The sequence below is a fragment of the Mobula hypostoma genome, chromosome 26, assembly GCF_963921235.1.
Source record: "Mobula hypostoma chromosome 26, sMobHyp1.1, whole genome shotgun sequence".
Taxonomy (NCBI): domain Eukaryota; kingdom Metazoa; phylum Chordata; class Chondrichthyes; order Myliobatiformes; family Myliobatidae; genus Mobula; species Mobula hypostoma.
The window spans coordinates 3064926-3088144 of record NC_086122.1 but is presented as its reverse complement, the minus strand read 5'-3'; the positions used below and the strand labels follow the sequence as shown (position 1 = coordinate 3088144).

The window sequence follows — 23219 nt, the reverse complement described above, 5'->3', positions numbered from 1 at the left end:
AGGCGCAACGAAAGCATGCTGTGTGCAAGGCCCGAGCAGCATCCACTGTCATGACAGCACCCACCCACTTGTGTCCCACATGTGGGCGAGCCTTCAGGGCCCGGATTGGCCTCATCAGTCACCTCCGGACCCACAGCCACCAATCTCCCATTTGACTTTGAAGCCATGGTCATCTTCGACTACGAAGGACGAACAACAACATGCCAATGCTATTAAACCTGATTTTGATTCTGAAAGTGCTGGAGGAATGCAGCAGACCAGGCAGTATCTATGGAGGGAAATGGACAGATGCTATTTCAGGACTAGAGGAGGGAAACTTCTTCAGCCGATTATTACCTTGAAGAGATATATAATGAAGACTCTCAGTTCATAAAGTTAACTGTTTGTTTCTCTCCACAGATACTGCCTTACCTGCTGAGTTTCCCTGGCATATCGTGTGTGTTGTCCCCTGTGCTAAATATGTTTCAAATGGATTTTTTAACCAAGATTTTCTACTTGTGGGGAAAAGCAAGACTTAAGGCCATTTTTATATAGGCATCCGTTGGTCTCGTGAGACCATGGATTTATGCCCTGGAAGGTTTCCAGGGCGCAGGCCTGGGCAAGTTTGTATGGAAGACTGGCAGTTGCCCATGCTGCAAGTCTCCCCTCTCCACGCCACCGCATTAGGACCCACACAGCTTGGCACCGGTGTCATTGCAGAGCAATGTGTGGTTAAGTACCTTGCTCAAGGACACAACACATTGTCTCAGCCAAGTCTCGAACTAGCGACCTTTAAATCACTAGACGAACGCCTTAACCACTTGGCCACGCACCATTAGATAAACAGAATGATGAACAAATCAAACATAGAATTGAGAAAGGAACATCACCCAGAGAATGGTGAACACATGAAACTTACTCCACATTGATGCAGAGTGCGGACGCACATGAGGAGAGGCGACTTAAATATATTAAACGGGAGAGAACAGAGATCGTTGCCAATAGGGTTGTGAAGGATGTGAAGAGATCTAAGTGGAGCAGAAGTGCTGGAATATACTGGCCAAGCTTAAGACCACAAGACCATTAGATATAGGAGCAGAAGCAGACCATTTCATCATGGGCTGATCCAATTCTTCCAGTCATCCCCACTCCCCTGCTTTCACCCCATACTCTTTGATGCCCTGGCTAATCAAGAACCTATCTATCTGTGCCTTAAATGCACCCTGTGATTGGCCTCCACAGCTGCTCATAGCAACAAATTCCACAGATTTACCACCCTCTGACTAAAGTAATTTCTCTGCATCTCTCTTCTAAATAGACGTCCTTTAATCCTGAAGTCGAGCTCTCTTGTCCTGGACTCCGGTACCATGGGAAATAACTTTGCCATATCTAATCTGTTCAGGCCTTTTAACATTCAAAATGAGATCCCCCCTCATTCTCCTGAACACCAGGGAATACAGCTCAAGAACTGCCAGACATTCATCATACGGTATCCCTTTCATTCCTGGAATCATTCTCGTGAATCTTCTCTGATCTCTCCAATGTCAGAATATCCTTTCTAAAATAAGGAGTCCAAAACTACACACAATACTCTAAGTGTGGTCTCATGAATGCCTTATAGAGCCTCAACATCACATCCTTGCCCTTAAATTCTATACCTACAGAAATGAATGCCAATATTGCATTTGCCTTCTTCACCACCAACTCAACTTGGAGGTTAACCTTTAGGGTATCCTGCACAAGGACTCCCAAGTCCCTTTGCACCTCTGCATTTTGAATTCTCTCCCTATGTAAATAATAGTCTGCCTGTTTATTTCTTCCAACAAAGTACATGACCATACACTTTCCAACATTGGATTTCATTTGCCACTTCTTTGCCCATTCCCCTAAACTATCTAAGTCTCTCTGCAGGCTCTCTGTTTCCTAAACACTACCCGCTCCTCCACCTATCTTTGTATCATTAGCAAATTTAGCCATAAATCCATTAATCCCATAGTCCAAATCATTGACATATATTGTAAAAAGCTGCAGTCCCAACACCGACCCCTGTGGAACTCCCCTGGTAACCGGCAGCCAGCCAGAATAGAATCCCTTTATTCCCACTCTCTATTTTCTGCTGATCAGCCAATGCCCCACCCACGCTAGTAACTCCCCTGTAATGCCATGAGCTCTTATTTTGCTAAGCTGCCTCATGTGTAGCACCTTGTCAAAGGCCAACTGAAAATCCAAGCATACCACATCTACTGCATCTCCTTTGTCTACTTTGCTTGTAATTTCCTCAAAAAATTGCAGTAGGTTAGTCAGGTAGGATTTTCTTTTCAGGAAGCCATGATGGCTTTGGCCTGTCTTGTCATGTGCCTCCAAGTACTCTGTAATCTCATCCCTAACAATCAAATCCAATAACTTCCCAACCACTGATGTCATGCTAACAGGTCTATAGTTTCCTTTCTGTTGCCTCCCACGCTTCTTAAATAGCGGAGTAACACTTGCAATTTTCCAGTCATCCAGTACATTGCCAGACTCTTGATTTTTTAAGGATCATTGTTAATGCCTCCGCAATCTCTCCAGCTACTTCCTGCAGAACCCAAGGTACATTCCCTCAGGTCCTAGAGATTTATTCACCCTCAGACCATTAAGCTATTAAGCTTCCTGAGCACCTTCTTAATTGTAATTTTCTTTTTTTTTTAAATCTTTGTGAGTTTTTTTTTATTTTATTTTTATTTGGATAAGGAATTCACAATTATCATGTACTTTTTTCACACATATAACCTTTTCCATTTTTTTATATGTATAAAACTACAATTATTTATACATTCTTAAGTACACATTGAGATGATATAAAAGGAAAATAAACATTTAAATAGATAATTATGTACTGTGGTAAATCTAACCTATTAGGCTAAGTAATGAAATTAGTTGTTAAGAAAAATGGTAATAATAGTTTCCATACAACCCTTCTGGACCATTTCCACTGGTCCAAAATGTTGCATACAAGCCTATATACCAACCCTTGTAGGTGTTTATATCCCAATTTGTTCGTGCTTGTTCCTGCCCGCAGACATAATTATCCAATCCCTATGTACTTATTTACTTAATTTTTTCATTTTTTTTGATCCCTTTCCCAAATCTTTCCCTTTACTTGTGTTAATTCTCTATTTTCCAAAAAAAAACAAACATTTAGACTAGGGGTGCTTACGTTAGCAATATTACTGTGTTGATGAGAAGAGCAATATAAATCATTAGGAGAGTCATCTAAAGTCTGCTCGCATTGGGGTTATATATTCAATCCATTTATTCCAGATTTGATAAAATGTTTCTTTTTGAGTTCTCAGGGAGTAAGTCAACTTTTCCATTTTAAATATTTCCAAGATAATTTCGTACCAATCTTCTAATGTAGGTGGTATTGGATTTAGCCATTTTCTAGTGATTGATTTCTTACTTGCCGCTAAGAGGGCCTGCAGCAACTTTATATCTTCCTTCTGTTCAAGGAACAATACATGCCCCAAATAGAGCGTCTCAAAGTTCAGAGGTATCTGGGACCTAAGTACCTTAACTAATGTTCTATGAATACCTTCCCAAAATAGACTTAATTTAGGGCAATCCCAGAAAATATGAAAATGATTTGCCTCCTTGGAGCCGCACCTTCTCCAACACATCACATTTGTATCTTTATATTTTTCCTGATATGGGGTCTTGAAGTATCTTATAATGTTATTCCAATAATGTTCTCTCCAAGTCAAAGAATTAGTCGAGGACCATTGAAAACTGCAGATTTTCCCCCAAGCCTCCTCTGAAAGTACCAACCCCGCTTCTTTCTCCCACTTCTCTTTAATATACAGTGTATTTACATTTTTAGCATGGGAGAGTGCATTATATAGGCGAGAAACTGATTTACTAGGTATTGAACTGCAAGCCGAATTCAGAATCTTGAAAAATTCTAATTCTACTGTTGATAGGTCTGTATATCTACAACTCTGGTTAACATAGTTTCGTATTTGAAGGTACCTAAAAAAGTCATTATGTTCTAGGCCATGTTTGTCCTGCAGGATTTGGAAACTTTGTAATACTCTTTTATCTATAAATGAGAGGTAGGTTGTAAGACCTTTCTTTATCCATAGCTCAAATCTTTTATCTCCTCTGTTGGGAAGGAATTCGGTATCATATGCACACCATCTAAAGAGTTTTAACATGTTATTAATTCCACATGAATTAACCACCTTCTGCCATACTTTTAATGTAAGATTTATCCAAGCATTATTAAATTTTTTCCAACTGGGCCATCAATCCTTTGTCAGCTATTGAGGCCTGAAGAGGAAAACTGTCAACTAATCCAAATTCTATTTCCTTCCATCTAGCCTTATATTCCCTATTACACCAATATAACAGAGGGGTTATCTGTGAGGCATAAAAATAATTTCTCAGGCAAGGAAGAACCATACCTCCTCCTTCCTTCCCTAACTGTAAGGTGTTATATCGAATTCTAGGTTTCCTTCCTTGCCAAATGAAGCGGGAAATCCATTTGTCCCATTCCCTGAATTGATTATCATCCACCTCCACTGGTAAAGTACGGAAAAGATATAATAACCGAGGAAGAATATTCATTTTTATTGTATTTATCCTTGAATTTAAACTTAAAAAGGGGATAAGATTCCATCTATGCATATCTGCTTTTATCTCTGAGATTAATGGCCCATAATTTACCTGTGACAGCGTTGAAAGATCCTTCGGCAGGGTTATTCCTAAATATTTTAATGATTTAGCTTCCCACTTAAGATCGTATGTATCCTGCAATTTTTTGGATGGTGTATAATTCAGGGACATACCTGCGTTTTCTTTACATTTATTTTATAACCTGATATTTTCCCAAAGTCATCCAACAGTGTAAACAATCCTATAAATGATTTTTCTGGTTCACTCAGATAGACCAAAACATCATCTGCGAATAACGCCACTTTCTGTTCAATCCCTGCCACCTTGATACCTTTTACGATTTCGCTCTGTCTTATTAGTTGGGCAAGCGGTTCAATATATAGCGCAAAAAGGAGAGGAGAAATTGGGCATCCCTGTCTAGTGCCTCTCTCTAAAATGAAGGAGTCAGAGAGGTCCCCATTTATCTTAATTCGGGCTGTAGGGCTGTCATATAGAGTCTGAATTACTTTAATAAACCTTTCTTGAAAGCCGAATCTTCCTCACACTCTGTATAGGAATGCCCAACTAACCGAATCAAAAGCTTTCTCAGCGTCCAATCCTACTACCATTGTCTCTGTCTCGTTCTTATTAACCTGTTCTAATATGTGCAGAGTTCTCCTTATGTTGTCCTGTGTTTGTCTTTGTTGAATAAATCCAGTCTGGTCTAAATGGATTAGGCCAGGTAAAAGCTTTTCCAATCTGCGCGCTAATATAGATGTAAATAGTTTGTAATCTGAATTAAGAACACTAATTGGTCGATAATTGCCACATTCTAGTTTATCTTTACCCTCTTTAGGAATAACTGAAATAATCGCTTCTGTCCAGGAAGGTGGACTTTCTCCTCTCTGCAAGATCCAATTAAAGGTGTTAAGTAGTAATGGGGCTAACTGTGTCTTCAGGGACTTGTACCACTCTGAGGTAAACCCATCAGAACCCGGGGACTTTCCAGCCTTTAACCTAGAGATGGCCACGTTCAGTTCTTTGACAGTTACTGGTTCTAATAAACTTTCATTTTGTAAATCTGTAAGTTTAGGTAGATCTAAAAAATTCAATACACTGTCTATATAGGGCTCATTGGGGGCCCGGGGTTGGGAGTACAGCTCTCGATAATATGTTTCAAAACTCTCTTGAATTTTCCCTATTGTACTCTCCACAAGCTTTGTCTTTGGATTCTTTATTTTATGAATTGTATTGTCTGCTTGTTGTTTTCGTAATTTATATGCTAATAATCTAGCTGATTTACCTCCTACTTCATAATTCTTTTGTCTCAGGTAAAGAAAATTTCTTTGAGTTTCCAACGTATAAATATCATCAATTTCACTTTGCAATTTCCTAATTTCCTGTTTTCGATTTGAATTACTTTTGTTGCTATCTACAACTTGAAGTTGTTTTAATTTTCCTTGAAGGTCTGCTAATTTTTGTGCATTGATTTTTTTCATGTGAGTAGTAATGGAAATAATTTTCCCTCTCAGTACAGCTTTCAATGTATCCCATAAAATCACTGGTGATGTTTCTCCCGTGTCATTAAGGTCTAGATATTCTTTGATTTCTCCCCTTAATCTCTCCATTACTTTCAGGTTATTGAGTATATGTGAGTTTAGCCTCCATAGTGTTTTCCTCATTTTCCTTTCCAGGATTAGAGACATAGAGACTGGGCTATGATCCGACAGATCAATTGTTGCAATATTACAGTTTTTTATCCTGAGTCTATCTGTATTAAAGATAAAGAAATAGTCTATCCTTGAATAGGCTGAATGAGGGAAGAGTAATATGTATAATCTTTACTAGTAGGGTGTAATTCCCTCCAGACATCTATAATTCCCAACTCCTCCATCAATGAATTCACTTTCCGAGTCAGAGGTTTATTCTGAGTAACTATTCTTGAAGAATCTAATATAGGATTTAATCTAATATTAAAATCCCCTCCACAAATTACTACCCCTCGAGAACTGACCATTAGGTCAAAAATGTGTCTATAAAATGACCATTCACTACCTGGAGGAGCATAAACATTCAGCAATGTTATTTCTGTACCTTCTATTCTTCCTGTGATTTTTACAAACCGTCCTTCTTTGTCTCTAGTCTCTGAAATATGTTCATAATTAAGAGTACTTGATATTAAAGTAGCTACCCCTCTTTTGTGACTCAATTTATATGATGAATAAAATACATGCTTAAAGCCCATTCTTTTTAATTTTCCATGTTCAGATTGGCTCATATGTGTTTCCTGGAGGAAAGCTATTTGTGCCCTCTCTTTTTTCAATTTAGACATAATCTTATTTCTTTTAATTGGATTCAAAACCCCATTAACATTATAGGAAATTATTTTTACCAATTCAGTTTGCATTTTTCTCTAGTAGAAAAAAAGCACTCTCCTTTTCTAACCAAACAGTAAGCAATCCCTTCTCAACAGTAAACCAAGACATATAACCACACCCTAGACATTTCTGAACGTATAACATTTGAAAATTTTTCCCGACTTCCCACAGTGAGGCCTGAGCACCGACCCGCCTCAGTTCAGAGGGATAACCTCTATCTTCACCCTGTGTTAGAGGGCCCTCAGCAGTTTGAATAATCATAGAGAATTTTCTCGTATTTATGTCTCGACCATATTGCTATCATTCAAGTTATTCCGCCTAGTTTATTTTCAGTTACCAGTTTTCATTTTACTTTTAAGTCCGATTTACTCTTTTCAGTCATTTCTCTTAATTAATCTGTATTCTCTGTACATTCGCGTCTGAATATTTGCAGCTTTTCCTTGTAGTTTGACACTCTGGTTCGAGTGGAGTGTTCTCGCCCCACTAACAGCCACGACTTCTGCCGAATCCTCTCCAGTAGCGACTCCGGTTGGGTGATAACTTTAATAGGTAGTCCCCGGTCCGACAGGTCCAACGTTGCCTCCTCCACCGTAGCGTAAGTTTTTGTCCCTTCGTCGTAATAGACTCTCAGCCGAGCTGGATACAGGGTCTGGAATCTGATGTTGTTTTCCTTCAGGACTCTCCGTGTTTCCGTATATTCCTTCCGTCTGGTAAGAATCCCCGGTGCGTAGTCATGGTCTAAACTGATTTTGCAGTTGTTCCACATGAAACCTTTCTTTTGCCATGCTCTTTTAAGCACCTCTTCCTTCGTTCTGTAACTGAGAAATCTGATCAGAATCGATCTGGGCTGGGCGCCTGCCGGAGGCTATGGTGCCAACGCGCGGTGAGCCCTTTCTATCTGTAGGTCTTTTGCAGCCGGTATATCAAGGTTCTCTCTGAGCAGCTTCTCCACGAAGGGAATCATCAATCCGGGTTTACCTTCGGTTCCTTCGGGAACTCCGTAGATCCTCACATTTTCCCTTCTCGAGCGGCCTTCTTGATCTATTAGTTTCCACTGGAGCTGGTCTTGTAGCTTCAGCATTTCTGCTATCACTTCCTCGGCGTTTTGTAGCTTCTCTTCAATTCCAACAATCCTCGCTTCGGCTTCATCTATCCGCGAGTTAGTTTTTACTATTTCTCCTTTAATATCTCCCAGCTGTTTGCTGTTATCTTGTCGGAACTCGCGAATCTCTCCGAGAATCAAAGACAGAGTCACCGATTCCCCCTCATTATCTCCGTCCTGGCTTGCCGTGGGGGAGCTAGGCCCGTTGCCTCGCTGCATCTCTTTATGTTTATCAGCCTTCGAAGCGGACTTTTTATTCTTGTTCTTAGACATCATCCTTGCCCCTTTTATTAATATAGTTATGCAATATTAAGTATTTGTCTAAATTCGATTTTGGGGCAGTTTACCTTCTTTTTTGTCGAGAGACCTTTTCCTTACGCCGCCATTCCCTTGATGACCCGGAAGTCCTCCTTAATTGTAATTTTCACTGCACAAACTTCAACTCCCTGACACTCTTGGATGTCCGGTATACTACGCATTCAGTTCCTCTGCCATCTCTGCGTCTCTCATTACATTATCTCCAGTGTCATTTTCTATTGGTCCTATATCTACCCTCAACTCTCTTTTACATTTTATATACTTAAAAAAGCTTTTAGTATCTTCTTTGATATTAGTCGCCAGCTTCCTTTCATGATGCATCTTAGTTTCCTTCTGCAAGTTTTGAAAAGCTTCACAATCCTCTATCTTCCCAGCTTTGTGATACATTGCACATAATTACTTCAGTTTCATTCAACGCTGGATATGGATAAGTATAGATGAGGTTTAACAAAAATTGTTGAATCATAATAAATTGCTTGCTAGGGGATAATTATATAGTCCACTGAATACTCCCATCAACTCAGAAGGAATGAAGAATGATATGTTATTAAGTCTTGTATAGGCATAGAACACCATGTCATTGAAATTAAATTACATGTCACTGCAACAAAAAATGGTCAGTATGTACCAAAATAAATGCATTGACTGTTAAAATTAAAGTCTAAATCTTGCAGCTTATCTCAGCATCACTCCAAGAAAACATGAATGTAACTGACACATGTGGTGAAGTGAAAACTGACAGTAGCTCCTCTTCATGCACCCTGACAGATTTCTCATTAACCTCATCAGGAAGGCTAGATAATAGGCAGCTGGTTTGTTCCTGCCAGCATTACAACCCACTGTAAGTTTCAAAAAATCACTCAACATTTCTAAAGCTTGCCCATGAGCTGACTGCTCTTCATTCCTGAAGCTGATATTTCAGACATTAACTTGAAATTGTAGCTCAAACTTGGCTCTTACTTGTAAATGAGTATAATATGTTCTAAGAGCCCAAAACGCCACTTACCCAAAAAGTTCAAATTTGAATAAACCTCTGAATTTTGACATCATTTTCTTTCATTATTTTGGTGAACTCTTCTCCATAAGTTATCTCTTGCTTCTCCACATCCAAATGCTCTTGGTTGCTCTTACCTTGCTGTGTATCTGTGTTTGACCAACCAAAATCAGGATGTTTGATGCCATTATAGATAAGCAGAAGTTGAGTAGTATAATGGATCGTTCTGATTTTATGAATCTGTGGAAACATAATGGAAAAGCAAATCAAATGATTTACATATAAATACATTGTGCTATTCTTCAGCTATAAACATCTGTGCAGTTGAGCATATACTTAAAATCACTTAGAACTTCTAATATGGCCCATCAGGTCCATTCCACACAATTTCATTCAACACTGTCAATACATCTTATTATGAGTGCACACTCATTGACAGAGCTGCATAATTTAGTATCCTATTAATATATCTGTCTTGTTCACATCAACTACACATGCACACTCCCTTTGTGGAGGCTTCCTTGAGTTTCTTAATGAATTTATTCGTGATTGATTTCTATCCATGGGCTTTAGTTTGGATTCTGCATTGTGCTATTATTAAAAAGTCTATTCTACTAAACTACTTCATAATTGTAAAAAATTCAGAGGTAATTTTTATTCTCAAGAAAGAGCCCTACGCTGCTAATTTTTCAGAAAGATTTTCCTGTTTTACTTTTTGTAAGTCATTTGTGGACCTTATTGCTGATAATGTTAAGTATAGAACTGAATATAATATTTGATATTGTACATTACATTTCTGCTTTTTATCTCTGCTTTTCTATTACTGACCCATTGTGTTCATTTTTTCATGGGTTTGCTAATATTTATTCTTAGTTTTATTGAGTAAATGCCATTGGATTTTCTTGTACTTTTATACCATTTAGATTCTTATCTGAAAGGAAACAAATAAAAGGTTAGGTTCAAGTCACTTTCCATTTGGCCAGAAGTGATAGTACAAAATGCAGGCTATTAACGCTCTATCATCTCTCCCTGTCTCTTATTACCAAGCCAACTTTGGATCTGTTTTGTCAATTTGCTATGAGCCCTAACTCTTTAACCCGTTCTCCCATGTGTGACATTATCAAAGGCCAAACTAAAGTCCATATAAATCTTGCTGACATCAATACAATTTGTTACCTCTTGAAGGTATTCAATCCAATTTGCCATACCTCCAGTGGCAGCCTGGGATAAAGTCCACCCAGTCCTTGCGATGCATGCAACTGTAAGCTCACTAAAGCATCAAGTACCTCCTTTTTGTCTATGGAGTCTTGCAATGTATAAAGGATAGGAGAGGAAGTTCTGGTGGTGCTTTGTGCCTTCTTCCATGAAGACATGGAAAACAGCTGTTTAATTCTTGTGCCATTCCTTGTGTCATATTACAAATTACGTCACCTCTGTATGTAGAAGAACAACATACTCTTTGCTCATCTTTTCCTTTTTACTTTACTGTTGAAGCTCTTGTAGCTGAGGAAGTTGAACATGATGTGGGATAAGATGACAATTGGATGTGGATACACTGATGTTATAGAGGATGGAGGAGAGGATGTTGGCCAAAAGAGTACTGGATAATAAAATGCAGAAAGAAACATCAAGCTGAAGTGATGTTTATAGAGTATGTCTCCAATGCAGAATGGTATGGGGACAGTTGGAAGCACAGTTCAACTGACATTCTGCTTATAATTCCATAATTCAGCTATCATGATGGGCATTTTATCCTGTCATTGCATCATCCAGCCTAATTTGTCTATGCCAACTAAAACTGATACATGAGCTAGATCCATTTGCCTACATTTGGCCCATACTACTCCTGAAACAATCCCACCCACGTACCTTCCAAGTGTCTTTCAAATGTTGTTAAAGTACCTGCTTCAACCATTTCCTCTGGAAATCTATTCCATGTATTGGCTACTCTCCGCATGAAAAAGTTTCCTCTCAGATTTGTATTCCACAACCCTGGGAAAAAGACTGTCGCATTCGTCATTTCTATGCGCTCATAATTTTTATGCAGTTTGGTCACATTAAATAGATTTTTGACTTGTTTTTCTATTCATTCTCAAGGGAAATGAGGTGTATGAGTAATTGAGATAGATGAGCTGTTAGACAGATTTATCTCAATCTCCAATGAAAGGACAATGTTTTATCCTTCAAAGTTGCTGGTGAACGCAGCAGGCCAGGCAGCATCTCTAGGAAGAGGTACAGTCGACGTTTCAGGCCGAGACCAGTTAGTCCTGACGAAGGGTTTCGGCTTGAAACGTCGACTGTACCTCTTCCTAGCGATGCTGCCTGGCCTGCTGCATTCACCAGCAACTTTGATGTGTGTTGCTTGAATTTCCAGCATCTGCAGAATTCCTGTTGTTTATGTTTTATCCTTGTTGCCTTTCTTCAAATTGATGCCAGAGAGTGGCAACTCGTCTGCAGCTCTAAAGTGAATCATCAAATATTCCCATTTAGGGCTACCACAGCTGACATCTCCACTCACACCCATAGGTACTTCAGTAAGGAACATCATTTAAAGACATTCAAAAAATCTATTGATCTTCAAAATCAGCGGACTCTAGATTACAGACCACCGAAGGAGCAAGCGCAGTTTCCCCTTTAAGAAAACAGGGTAACCGGGCTGGGCTGCAGATAAAGCTGAAACATAGGGCCCTGAGACTCGCTACCATTCTCCTGACTAGTGTCAGTCTCTGGAAAATAAAATTGAAGCTCTCAGACCAAGATTGCTGTACCAGAGAGACATCAAGAAGTGGTATGTACTCTGTTTCACGGAGACATGGTTCCTCCCCAGCATTCCAGACATAGCCCGAGGGCTTCACCTTCCATTGCATGGGAGAGACAGCGATGTCAGGTAAAGGCAGAGATTGTGGTGTTTACTTCATGGGTTAACTCATCATGGTGCAAGATATGGAAGTTCTGTCTCAGTTCTGCTCCTCTGAGCTGGAACATCTGTCAGTTAAGTGTTACCATTTAGATTAGGGGGACACTAAGTCTTCGCTTATTGTCATTTAGAAATGCATGCATTAAAAAATGATACAATGTTCCTCCAGTATAATAGCACAGAAACACAAGACAGACCAAGACTAAAACTGACAAAAACCACATAATTATAACATATAGTTACAAGACCATGGGCACGGTTAAAAGAAAGTCTCAAAGTCCCGATAGCCCCAACATCTCACGCAGATGGTAGAAGGGAGAAACTCTCCCTGCCATGAACTTCCAGCGCCATAAACTTGCCGATGCAACATCCTGGAAGCACCCGACTACAGTCCGACTCTGAGTCCGTCCGAAAACTTCGAGCCTCCAACCAGCCCTCCGACACTGAGCACTGAGCACCATCTCTGCCAGGGACTTTGACCCTGTCCCCGGCCGTCAAGCAACAAGCAAAGATGAGGACTCGGGGCCTTCCGCTCTGGAGATTTTGGATCACACAGTAGCGGTGGCAGTGAAACAGGCATTTCAGAAGTTTCACCAGATGTTCCTCTGTGCTCTCACATCTGCCTCCATCAAATCAGAATTGTGCACGGCATCCTACTTGACAGATAACAGATATTCATCACCGGAGAGGCCGCGCGCACTGCGTCGCATTGTCATCTTCTCCTCAACTGAAGGAGTTTCCCAGCATCATTCTGGTTGGGATGTACGTTCCAGCACGGGACAACATCAAGCTAGCACTGGAAGAGCTGAGTATGTGATCAACAGTCATATGCAGTGCAACATGCTGTCTTTGCAATCACTGTGGGATCTCCAAGTTGTCTCTAACCTATTACCACCACATGTCACCAATGGAATCAGAGGAGTCAACACAATTGACCACTGTTAAATCATCATCAAGAACATTTACAGTGCCATCCCACAAATGCACTTTGGTAAGTCTGATTATTTGGCTGTACTTCTACTCCTGGTGTACAGGCAGAGACTGAGCACAAAGGCACCAGAGGTGAGGACCATGAGGGTATGGTCAAGGGAGGTGGAGAAGCACTTACAATAATTTATGGACCATATCCAGGGATCACCATTGGATCTGAATGAATATGTTGCAGTTGTCACCGATTTCATCATTATCTCTATGGATGTGTGTGTGCCTTTGAGATCATAGCAGACATCAACATTCCCACCATTTATTTTACAGCTGCAGAGTCCAACCATGGGTCTGAGAGGATATTTTCACACGGACTGAAAACGGTACACACTTAAATTGCATTTTTGCAATGTTCATACGGTAAATATTTAGAATGAAAATTAATATATCATGTCTTTTTGATTTGTTTTATTAATTGAAGGGTATAATGAAACACAATATAACAAAGAAAAACTTCATGTTTCATAAACTTTTCCTTCCCTGCCTTTATTCCAGTAGTGGAGCAAGAACGGTTAATAGGGCAGGAGTATTTCAGTCACTGTGTGACTGCAGGAGTATTTCAGTCACTGTGTGACTGCAGGAGTATTTCAGTCACTGTGTGACTGCAGGAGTATTTCAGTCACTGTGTGACTGCAGGAGTATTTCAGTCACTGTGTGACTGCAGGAGTATTTCAGTCACTGTGTGACTGCAGGTGTATTTCAGTCACTGTGTGACTGCAGGAGTATTTCAGTCACTGTGTGACTGCAGGAGTATTTCAGTCACTGTGTGACTGCAGGAGTATTTCAGTCACTGTGTGACTGCAGGAGTATTTCAGTCACTGTGTGACTGCAGGAGTATTTCAGTCACTGTGTGGGTGCAGGAGTATTTCAGTCACTGTGTGTCTGCAGGTGTATTTCAGTCACTGTGTGACTGCAGGAGTATTTCAGTCACTGTGTGGGTGCAGGTGTATTTCAGTCACTGTGTGGGTGCAGGTGTATTTCAGTCACTGTGTGACTGCAGGAGTATTTCAGTCACTGTGTGACTGCAGGTGTATTTCAGTCACTGTGTGACTGCAGGAGTATTTCAGTCACTGTGTGACTGCAGGTGTATTTCAGTCACTGTGTGACTGCAGGTGTATTTCAGTCACTGTGTGACTGCAGGAGTATTTCAGTCACTGTGTGTCTGCAGGTGTATTTCAGTCACTGTGTGACAGCAGGAGTATTTCAGTCACTGTGTGACTGCAGGAGTATTTCAGTCACTGTGTGACTGCAGGAGTATTTCAGTCACTGAGTGACTGCAGGAGTATTTCAGTCACTGTGTGACTGCAGGTGTATTTCAGTCACTGTGTGGGTGCAGGAATATTTCAGTCACTGTGTGGGTGCAGGAGTATTTCAGTCACTGTGTGTCTGCAGGTGTATTTCAGTCACTGTGTGACTACAGGAGTATTTCAGTCACTGTGTGGGTGCAGGTGTATTTCAGTCACTGTGTGGGTGCAGGTGTATTTCAGTCACTGTGTGACTGCAGGAGTATTTCAGTCACTGTGTGACTGCAGGAGTATTTCAGTCACTGTGTGACTGCAGGTGTATTTCAGTCACTGTGTGACTGCAGGAGTATTTCAGTCACTGTGTGACTGCAGGTGTATTTCAGTCACTGTGTGACTGCAGGTGTATTTCAGTCACTGTGTGACTGCAGGTGTATTTCAGTCACTGTGTGTCTGCAGGTGTATTTCAGTCACTGTGTGACTGCAGGAGTATTTCAGTCACTGTGTGACTGCAGGAGTATTTCAGTCACTGTGTGACTGCAGGAGTATTTCAGTCACTGTGTGTCTGCAGGTGTATTTCAGTCACTGTGTGACTTCAGGAGTATTTCAGTCACTGTGTGACTGCAGGAGTATTTCAGTCACTGTGTGACTGCAGGAGTATTTCAGTCACTGTGTGACTGCAGGAGTATTTCAGTCACTGTGTGACTGCAGGTGTATTTCAGTCACTGTGTGACTGCAGGAGTATTTCAGTCACTGTGTGACTGCAGGAGTATTTCAGTCACTGTGTGGGTGCAGGAGTATTTCAGTCACTGTGTGACTGCAGGAGTATTTCAGTCACTGTGTGGGTGCAGGAGTATTTCAGTCACTGTGTGACTGCCGGAGTATTTCAGTCACTGTGTGACTGCAGGAGTATTTCAGTCACTGTGTGACTGCAGGAGTATTTCAGTCACTGTGTGACTGCAGGAGTATTTCAGTCACTGTGTGACTGCAGGAGTATTTCAGTCACTGTGTGACTGCAGGAGTATTTCAGTCACTGTGTGACTGCAGGAGTATTTCAGTCACTGTGTGACTGCAGGAGTATTTCAGTCACTGTGTGACTGCAGGAGTATTTCAGTCACTGTGTGACTGCAGGAGTATTTCAGTCACTGTGTGGGTGCAGGAGTATTTCAGTCACTGTGTGACTGCAGGAGTATTTCAGTCACTGTGTGGGTGCAGGAGTATTTCAGTCACTGTGTGACTGCAGGTGTATTTCAGTCACTGTGTGACTGCAGGTGTATTTCAGTCACTGTGTGACTGCAGGTGTATTTCAGTCACTGTGTGACTGCAGGAGTATTTCAGTCACTGTGTGACTGCAGGAGTATTTCAGTCACTGTGTGTCTGCAGGTGTATTTCAGTCACTGTGTGACTGCAGGAGTATTTCAGTCACTGTGTGGGTGCAGGAGTATTTCAGTCACTGTGTGACTGCAGGAGTATTTCAGTCACTGTGTGGGTGCAGGAGTATTTCAGTCACTGTGTGACTGCAGGTGTATTTCAGTCACTGTGTGGGTGCAGGAATATTTCAGTCACTGTATGGGTGCAGGAGTATTTCAGTCACTGTGTGTCTGCAGGTGTATTTCAGTCACTGTGTGACTGCAGGAGTATTTCAGTCACTGTGTGGGTGCAGGTGTATTTCAGTCACTGTGTGGGTGCAGGTGTATTTCAGTCACTGTGACTGCAGGAGTATTTCAGTCACTGTGTGACTGCAGGAGTATTTCAGTCACTGTGTGACTGCAGGTGTATTTCAGTCACTGTGTGACTGCAGGAGTATTTCAGTCACTGTGTGACTGCAGGTGTATTTCAGTCACTGTGTGACTGCAGGTGTATTTCAGTCACTGTGTGACTGCAGGAGTATTTCAGTCACTGTGTGTCTGCAGGTGTATTTCAGTCACTGTGTGACTGCAGGAGTATTTCAGTCACTGTGTGACTGCAGGAGTATTTCAGTCACTGTGTGACTGCAGGTGTATTTCAGTCACTGTGTGTCTGCAGGTGTATTTCAGTCACTGTGTGACTGCAGGAGTATTTCAGTCACTGTGTGACTGCAGGAGTATTTCAGTCACTGTGTGACTGCAGGAGTATTTCAGTCACTGTGTGTCTGCAGGTGTATTTCAGTCACTGTGTGACTGCAGGAGTATTTCAGTCACTGTGTGACTGCAGGAGTATTTCAGTCACTGTGTGACTGCAGGAGTATTTCAGTCACTGTGTGACTGCAGGAGTATTTCAGTCACTGTGTGACTGCAGGTGTATTTCAGTCACTGTGTGACTGCAGGAGTATTTCAGTCACTGTGTGACTGCAGGAGTATTTCAGTCACTGTGTGGGTGCAGGAGTATTTCAGTCACTGTGTGACTGCAGGAGTATTTCAGTCACTGTGTGGGTGCAGGAGTATTTCAGTCACTGTGTGACTGCAGGAGTATTTCAGTCACTGTGTGACTGCAGGAGTATTTCAGTCACTGTGTGACTGCAGGAGTATTTCAGTCACTGTGTGACTGCAGGAGTATTTCAGTCACTGTGTGACTGCAGGAGTATTTCAGTCACTGTGTGGGTGCAGGAGTATTTCAGTCACTGTGTGACTGCAGGAGTATTTCAGTCACTGTGTGGGTGCAGGAGTATTTCAGTCACTGTGTGACTGCAGGAGTATTTCAGTCACTGTGTGACTGCAGGAGTATTTCAGTCACTGTGTGACTGCAGGAGTATTTCAGTCACTGTGTGACTGCAGGAGTATTTCAGTCACTGTGTGACTGCAGGAGTATTTCAGTCACTGTGTGACTGCAGGAGTATTTCAGTCACTGTGTGTCTGCAGGAGTATTTCAGTCACTGTGTGGGTGCAGGAGTATTTCAGTCACTGTGTGACTGCAGGAGTATTTCAGTCACTGTGTGGGTGCAGGAGTATTTCAGTCACTGTGTGACTGCAGGAGTATTTCAGTCACTGTGTGGGTGCAGGAGTATTTCAGTCACTGTGTGACTGCAGGAGTATTTCAGTCACTGTGTGTGTGCAGGAGTATTTCAGTCACTGTGTGACTGCAGGAGTATTTCAGTCACTGTGTGACTGCAGGAGTATTTCAGTCACTGTGTGACTGCAGGAGTATTTCAGTCACTGTGTGACTGCAGGAGTATTTCAGTCACTGTGTGACTGCAGGAGTATTTCAGTCACTGTGTGACTGCAGGAGTATTTCAGTCACTGTGTGGGTGCAGGAGTATTTCAGTCACTGTGTGACTGCAGGAGTATTTCAGTCACTGTGTGGGTGCAGGAGTATTTCAGTCACTGTGTGACTGCAGGAGTATTTCAGTCACTGTGTGGGTGCAGGAGTATTTCAGTCACTGTGTGACTGCAGGAGTATTTCAGTCACTGTGTGGGTGCAGGAGTATTTCAGTCACTGTGTGACTGCAGGAGTATTTCAGTCACTGTGTGGGTGCAGGAGTATTTCAGTCACTGTGTGACTGCAGGAGTATTTCAGTCACTGTGTGGGTGCAGGAGTATTTCAGTCACTGTGTGACTGCAGGAGTATTTCAGTCACTGTGTGGGTGCAGGAGTATTTCAGTCACTGTGTGACTGCAGGAGTATTTCAGTCACTGTGTGACTGCAGGAGTATTTCAGTCACTGTGTGACTGCAGGAGTATTTCAGTCACTGTGTGACTGCAGGTGTATTTCAGTCACTGTGTGACTGCAGGAGTATTTCAGTCACTGTGTGACTGCAGGAGTATTTCAGTCACTGTGTGACTGCAGGTGTATTTCAGTCACTGTGTGACTGCAGGAGTATTTCAGTCACTGTGTGTCTGCAGGTGTATTTCAGTCACTGTGTGACTGCAGGAGTATTTCAGTCACTGTGTGACTGCAGGTGTATTTCAGTCACTGTGTGACTGCAGGAGTATTTCAGTCACTGTGTGACTGCAGGAGTATTTCAGTCACTGTGTGGGTGCAGGAGTATTTCAGTCACTGTGTGACTGCAGGAGTATTTCAGTCACTGTGTGGGTGCAGGAGTATTTCAGTCACTGTGTGACTGCAGGAGTATTTCAGTTACTGTGTGACTGCAGGAGTATTTCAGTCACTGTGTGACTGCAGGAGTATTTCAGTCACTGTGTGACTGCAGGAGTATTTCAGTCACTGTGTGGGTGCAGGAGTATTTCAGTCACTGTGTGACTGCAGGAGTATTTCAGTCACTGTGTGACTGCAGGAGTATTTCAGTCACTGTGTGACTGCAGGAGTATTTCAGTCACTGTGTGACTGCAGGTGTATTTCAGTCACTGTGTGACTGCAGGAGTATTTCAGTCACTGTGTGACTGCAGGAGTATTTCAGTCACTGTGGGACTGCAGGAGTGTTTCAGTCACAGTGCGACTGCAGGTGTATTTCAGTCACTGTGCGACTGCAGGAGTGTTTCAGTCACTGTGCGACTGCAGGAGTATTTCAGTCACTGGATGACTACAGGTGTATTTCAGTCACTGTGTGACTGCAGGAGTATTTCAGTCACTGTGTGACTGCAGGAGTATTTCAGTCACTGTGTGACTACAGGAGTATTTCAGTCACTGTGTGACTGCAGGAGTATTTCAGTCACTGTGTGACTGCAGGAGTATTTCAGTCACTGTGTGACTGCAGGAGTATTTCAGTCACTGTGTGACTGCAGGAGTATTTCAGTCACTGTGTGACTGCAGGAGTATTTCAGTCACTGTGTGACTGCAGGAGTATTTCAGTCACTGTGTGACTGCAGGAGTATTTCAGTCACTGTGTGACTGCAGGAGTATTTCAGTCACTGTGTGGGTGCAGGAGTATTTCAGTCACTGTGTGACTGCAGGAGTATTTCAGTCACTGTGTGGGTGCAGGAGTATTTCAGTCACTGTGTGACTGCAGGTGTATTTCAGTCACTGTGTGACTGCAGGTGTATTTCAGTCACTGTGTGACTGCAGGTGTATTTCAGTCACTGTGTGACTGCAGGAGTATTTCAGTCACTGTGTGACTGCAGGAGTATTTCAGTCACTGTGTGTCTGCAGGTGTATTTCAGTCACTGTGTGACTGCAGGAGTATTTCAGTCACTGTGTGACTGCAGGAGTATTTCAGTCACTGTGTGACTGCAGGAGTATTTCAGTCACTGAGTGACTGCAGGAGTATTTCAGTCACTGTGTGACTGCAGGTGTATTTCAGTCACTGTGTGGGTGCAGGAATATTTCAGTCACTGTATGGGTGCAGGAGTATTTCAGTCACTGTGTGTCTGCAGGTGTATTTCAGTCACTGTGTGACTGCAGGAGTATTTCAGTCACTGTGTGGGTGCAGGTGTATTTCAGTCACTGTGTGGGTGCAGGTGTATTTCAGTCACTGTGACTGCAGGAGTATTTCAGTCACTGTGTGACTGCAGGAGTATTTCAGTCACTGTGTGACTGCAGGTGTATTTCAGTCACTGTGTGACTGCAGGAGTATTTCAGTCACTGTGTGACTGCAGGTGTATTTCAGTCACTGTGTGACTGCAGGTGTATTTCAGTCACTGTGTGACTGCAGGAGTATTTCAGTCACTGTGTGTCTGCAGGTGTATTTCAGTCACTGTGTGACTGCAGGAGTATTTCAGTCACTGTGTGACTGCAGGTGTATTTCAGTCACTGTGTGACTGCAGGTGTATTTCAGTCACTGTGTGTCTGCAGGTGTATTTCAGTCACTGTGTGACTGCAGGAGTATTTCAGTCACTGTGTGACTGCAGGAGTATTTCAGTCACTGTGTGACTGCAGGAGTATTTCAGTCACTGTGTGTCTGCAGGTGTATTTCAGTCACTGTGTGACTGCAGGAGTATTTCAGTCACTGTGTGACTGCAGGAGTATTTCAGTCACTGTGTGACTGCAGGAGTATTTCAGTCACTGTGTGACTGCAGGAGTATTTCAGTCACTGTGTGACTGCAGGTGTATTTCAGTCACTGTGTGACTGCAGGAGTATTTCAGTCACTGTGTGACTGCAGGAGTATTTCAGTCACTGTGTGGGTGCAGGAGTATTTCAGTCACTGTGTGACTGCAGGAGTATTTCAGTCACTGTGTGGGTGCAGGAGTATTTCAGTCACTGTGTGACTGCAGGAGTATTTCAGTCACTGTGTGACTGCAGGAGTATTTCAGTCACTGTGTGACTGCAGGAGTATTTCAGTCACTGTGTGACTGCAGGAGTATTTCAGTCACTGTGTGACTGCAGGAGTATTTCAGTCACTGTGTGGGTGCAGGAGTATTTCAGTCACTGTGTGACTGCAGGAGTATTTCAGTCACTGTGTGGGTGCAGGAGTATTTCAGTCACTGTGTGACTGCAGGAGTATTTCAGTCACTGTGTGACTGCAGGAGTATTTCAGTCACTGTGTGACTGCAGGAGTATTTCAGTCACTGTGTGACTGCAGGAGTATTTCAGTCACTGTGTGACTGCAGGAGTATTTCAGTCACTGTGTGACTGCAGGAGTATTTCAGTCACTGTGTGACTGCAGGAGTATTTCAGTCACTGTGTGACTGCAGGAGTATTTCAGTCACTGTGTGACTGCAGGAGTATTTCAGTCACTGTGCAGGAGTATTTCAGTCACTGTGTGACTGCAGGAGTATTTCAGTCACTGTGTGGGTGCAGGAGTATTTCAGTCACTGTGTGACTGCAGGAGTATTTCAGTCACTGTGTGACTGCAGGAGTATTTCAGTCACTGTGTGACTGCAGGAGTATTTCAGTCACTGTGTGACTGCAGGAGTATTTCAGTCACTGTGTGGGTGCAGGAGTATTTCAGTCACTGTGTGACTGCAGGAGTATTTCAGTCACTGTGTGACTGCAGGAGTATTTCAGTCACTGTGTGACTGCAGGTGTATTTCAGTCACTGTGTGACTGCAGGTGTATTTCAGTCACTGTGTGACTAGGAGTATTTCAGTCACTGTGTGTGCAGGAGTATTTCAGTCACTGTGTGACTGCAGGAGTATTTCAGTCACTGTGTGACTGCAGGAGTATTTCAGTCACTGTGACTGCATATTCAGTGTGTGACTGCAGGAGTGTGTGACTGCAGGAGTTTTCAGTCACTGTGTGACTGCAGGAGTAGTGTGACTGCAGGAGTATTTCAGTCACTGTGTGGGTGCAGGAGTATTTCAGTCACTGTGTGACTGCAGGAGTATTTCAGTCACTGTGTGGGTGCAGGAGTATTTCAGTCACTGTGTGACTGCAGGAGTATTTCAGTCACTGTGTGGGTGCAGGAGTATTTCAGTCACTGTGTGACTGCAGGAGTATTTCAGTCACTGTGTGACTGCAGGAGTATTTCAGTCACTGTGTGGGTGCAGGAGTATTTCAGTCACTGTGTGACTGCAGGAGTATTTCAGTCACTGTGTGGGTGCAGGAGTATTTCAGTCACTGTGTGACTGCAGGAGTATTTCAGTCACTGTGTGACTGCAGGAGTATTTCAGTCACTGTGTGACTGCAGGAGTATTTCAGTCACTGTGTGACTGCAGGAGTATTTCAGTCACTGTGTGACTGCAGGAGTATTTCAGTCACTGTGTGACTGCAGGAGTATTTCAGTCACTGTGTGACTGCAGGAGTATTTCAGTCACTGTGTGACTGCAGGAGTATTTCAGTCACTGTGTGACTGCAGGAGTATTTCAGTCACTGTGTGACTGCAGGAGTATTTCAGTCACTGTGTGACTGCAGGAGTATTTCAGTCACTGTGTGGGTGCAGGAGTATTTCAGTCACTGTGTGACTGCAGGAGTATTTCAGTCACTGTGTGGGTGCAGGAGTATTTCAGTCACTGTGTGACTGCAGGAGTATTTCAGTCACTGTGTGGGTGCAGGAGTATTTCAGTCACTGTGTGACTGCAGGAGTATTTCAGTCACTGTGTGGGTGCAGGAGTATTTCAGTCACTGTGTGACTGCAGGAGTATTTCAGTCACTGTGTGGGTGCAGGAGTATTTCAGTCACTGTGTGACTGCAGGAGTATTTCAGTCACTGTGTGGGTGCAGGAGTATTTCAGTCACTGTGTGACTGCAGGAGTATTTCAGTCACTGTGTGGGTGCAGGAGTATTTCAGTCACTGTGTGACTGCAGGAGTATTTCAGTCACTGTGTGACTGCAGGAGTATTTCAGTCACTGTGTGACTGCAGGAGTATTTCAGTCACTGTGTGACTGCAGGAGTATTTCAGTCACTGTGTGACTGCAGGAGTATTTCAGTCACTGTGTGACTGCAGGAGTATTTCAGTCACTGTGTGACTGCAGGTGTATTTCAGTCACTGTGTGACTGCAGGAGTATTTCAGTCACTGTGTGACTGCAGGAGTATTTCAGTCACTGTGTGACTGCAGGTGTATTTCAGTCACTGTGTGACTGCAGGAGTATTTCAGTCACTGTGTGTCTGCAGGTGTATTTCAGTCACTGTGTGACTGCAGGAGTATTTCAGTCACTGTGTGACTGCAGGTGTATTTCAGTCACTGTGTGACTGCAGGAGTATTTCAGTCACTGTGTGACTGCAGGAGTATTTCAGTCACTGTGTGGGTGCAGGAGTATTTCAGTCACTGTGTGACTGCAGGAGTATTTCAGTCACTGTGTGGGTGCAGGAGTATTTCAGTCACTGTGTGACTGCAGGAGTATTTCAGTTACTGTGTGACTGCAGGAGTATTTCAGTCACTGTGTGACTGCAGGACTATTTCAGTCACTGTGTGACTGCAGGAGTATT

At 42.7% G+C, this 23219-nt stretch overlaps 1 protein-coding gene across 7 annotated transcripts in view; it reads right to left on the bottom strand.

Annotated features, from left to right (window-relative positions):
* LOC134338213 (adhesion G protein-coupled receptor B2-like) overlaps nucleotides 1-23219 on the bottom strand; it is a 1212788-nt gene that overhangs the window by 255251 nt on the left and 934318 nt on the right. For all 7 annotated transcript variants that reach the window (XM_063033890.1, XM_063033884.1, XM_063033886.1 and 4 more), the window contains one exon: nucleotides 9538-9640. In XM_063033890.1, coding sequence (XP_062889960.1) covers nucleotides 9538-9640 — 103 coding nt within the window. The remainder of the gene's footprint in view (nucleotides 1-9537; nucleotides 9641-23219) is intronic.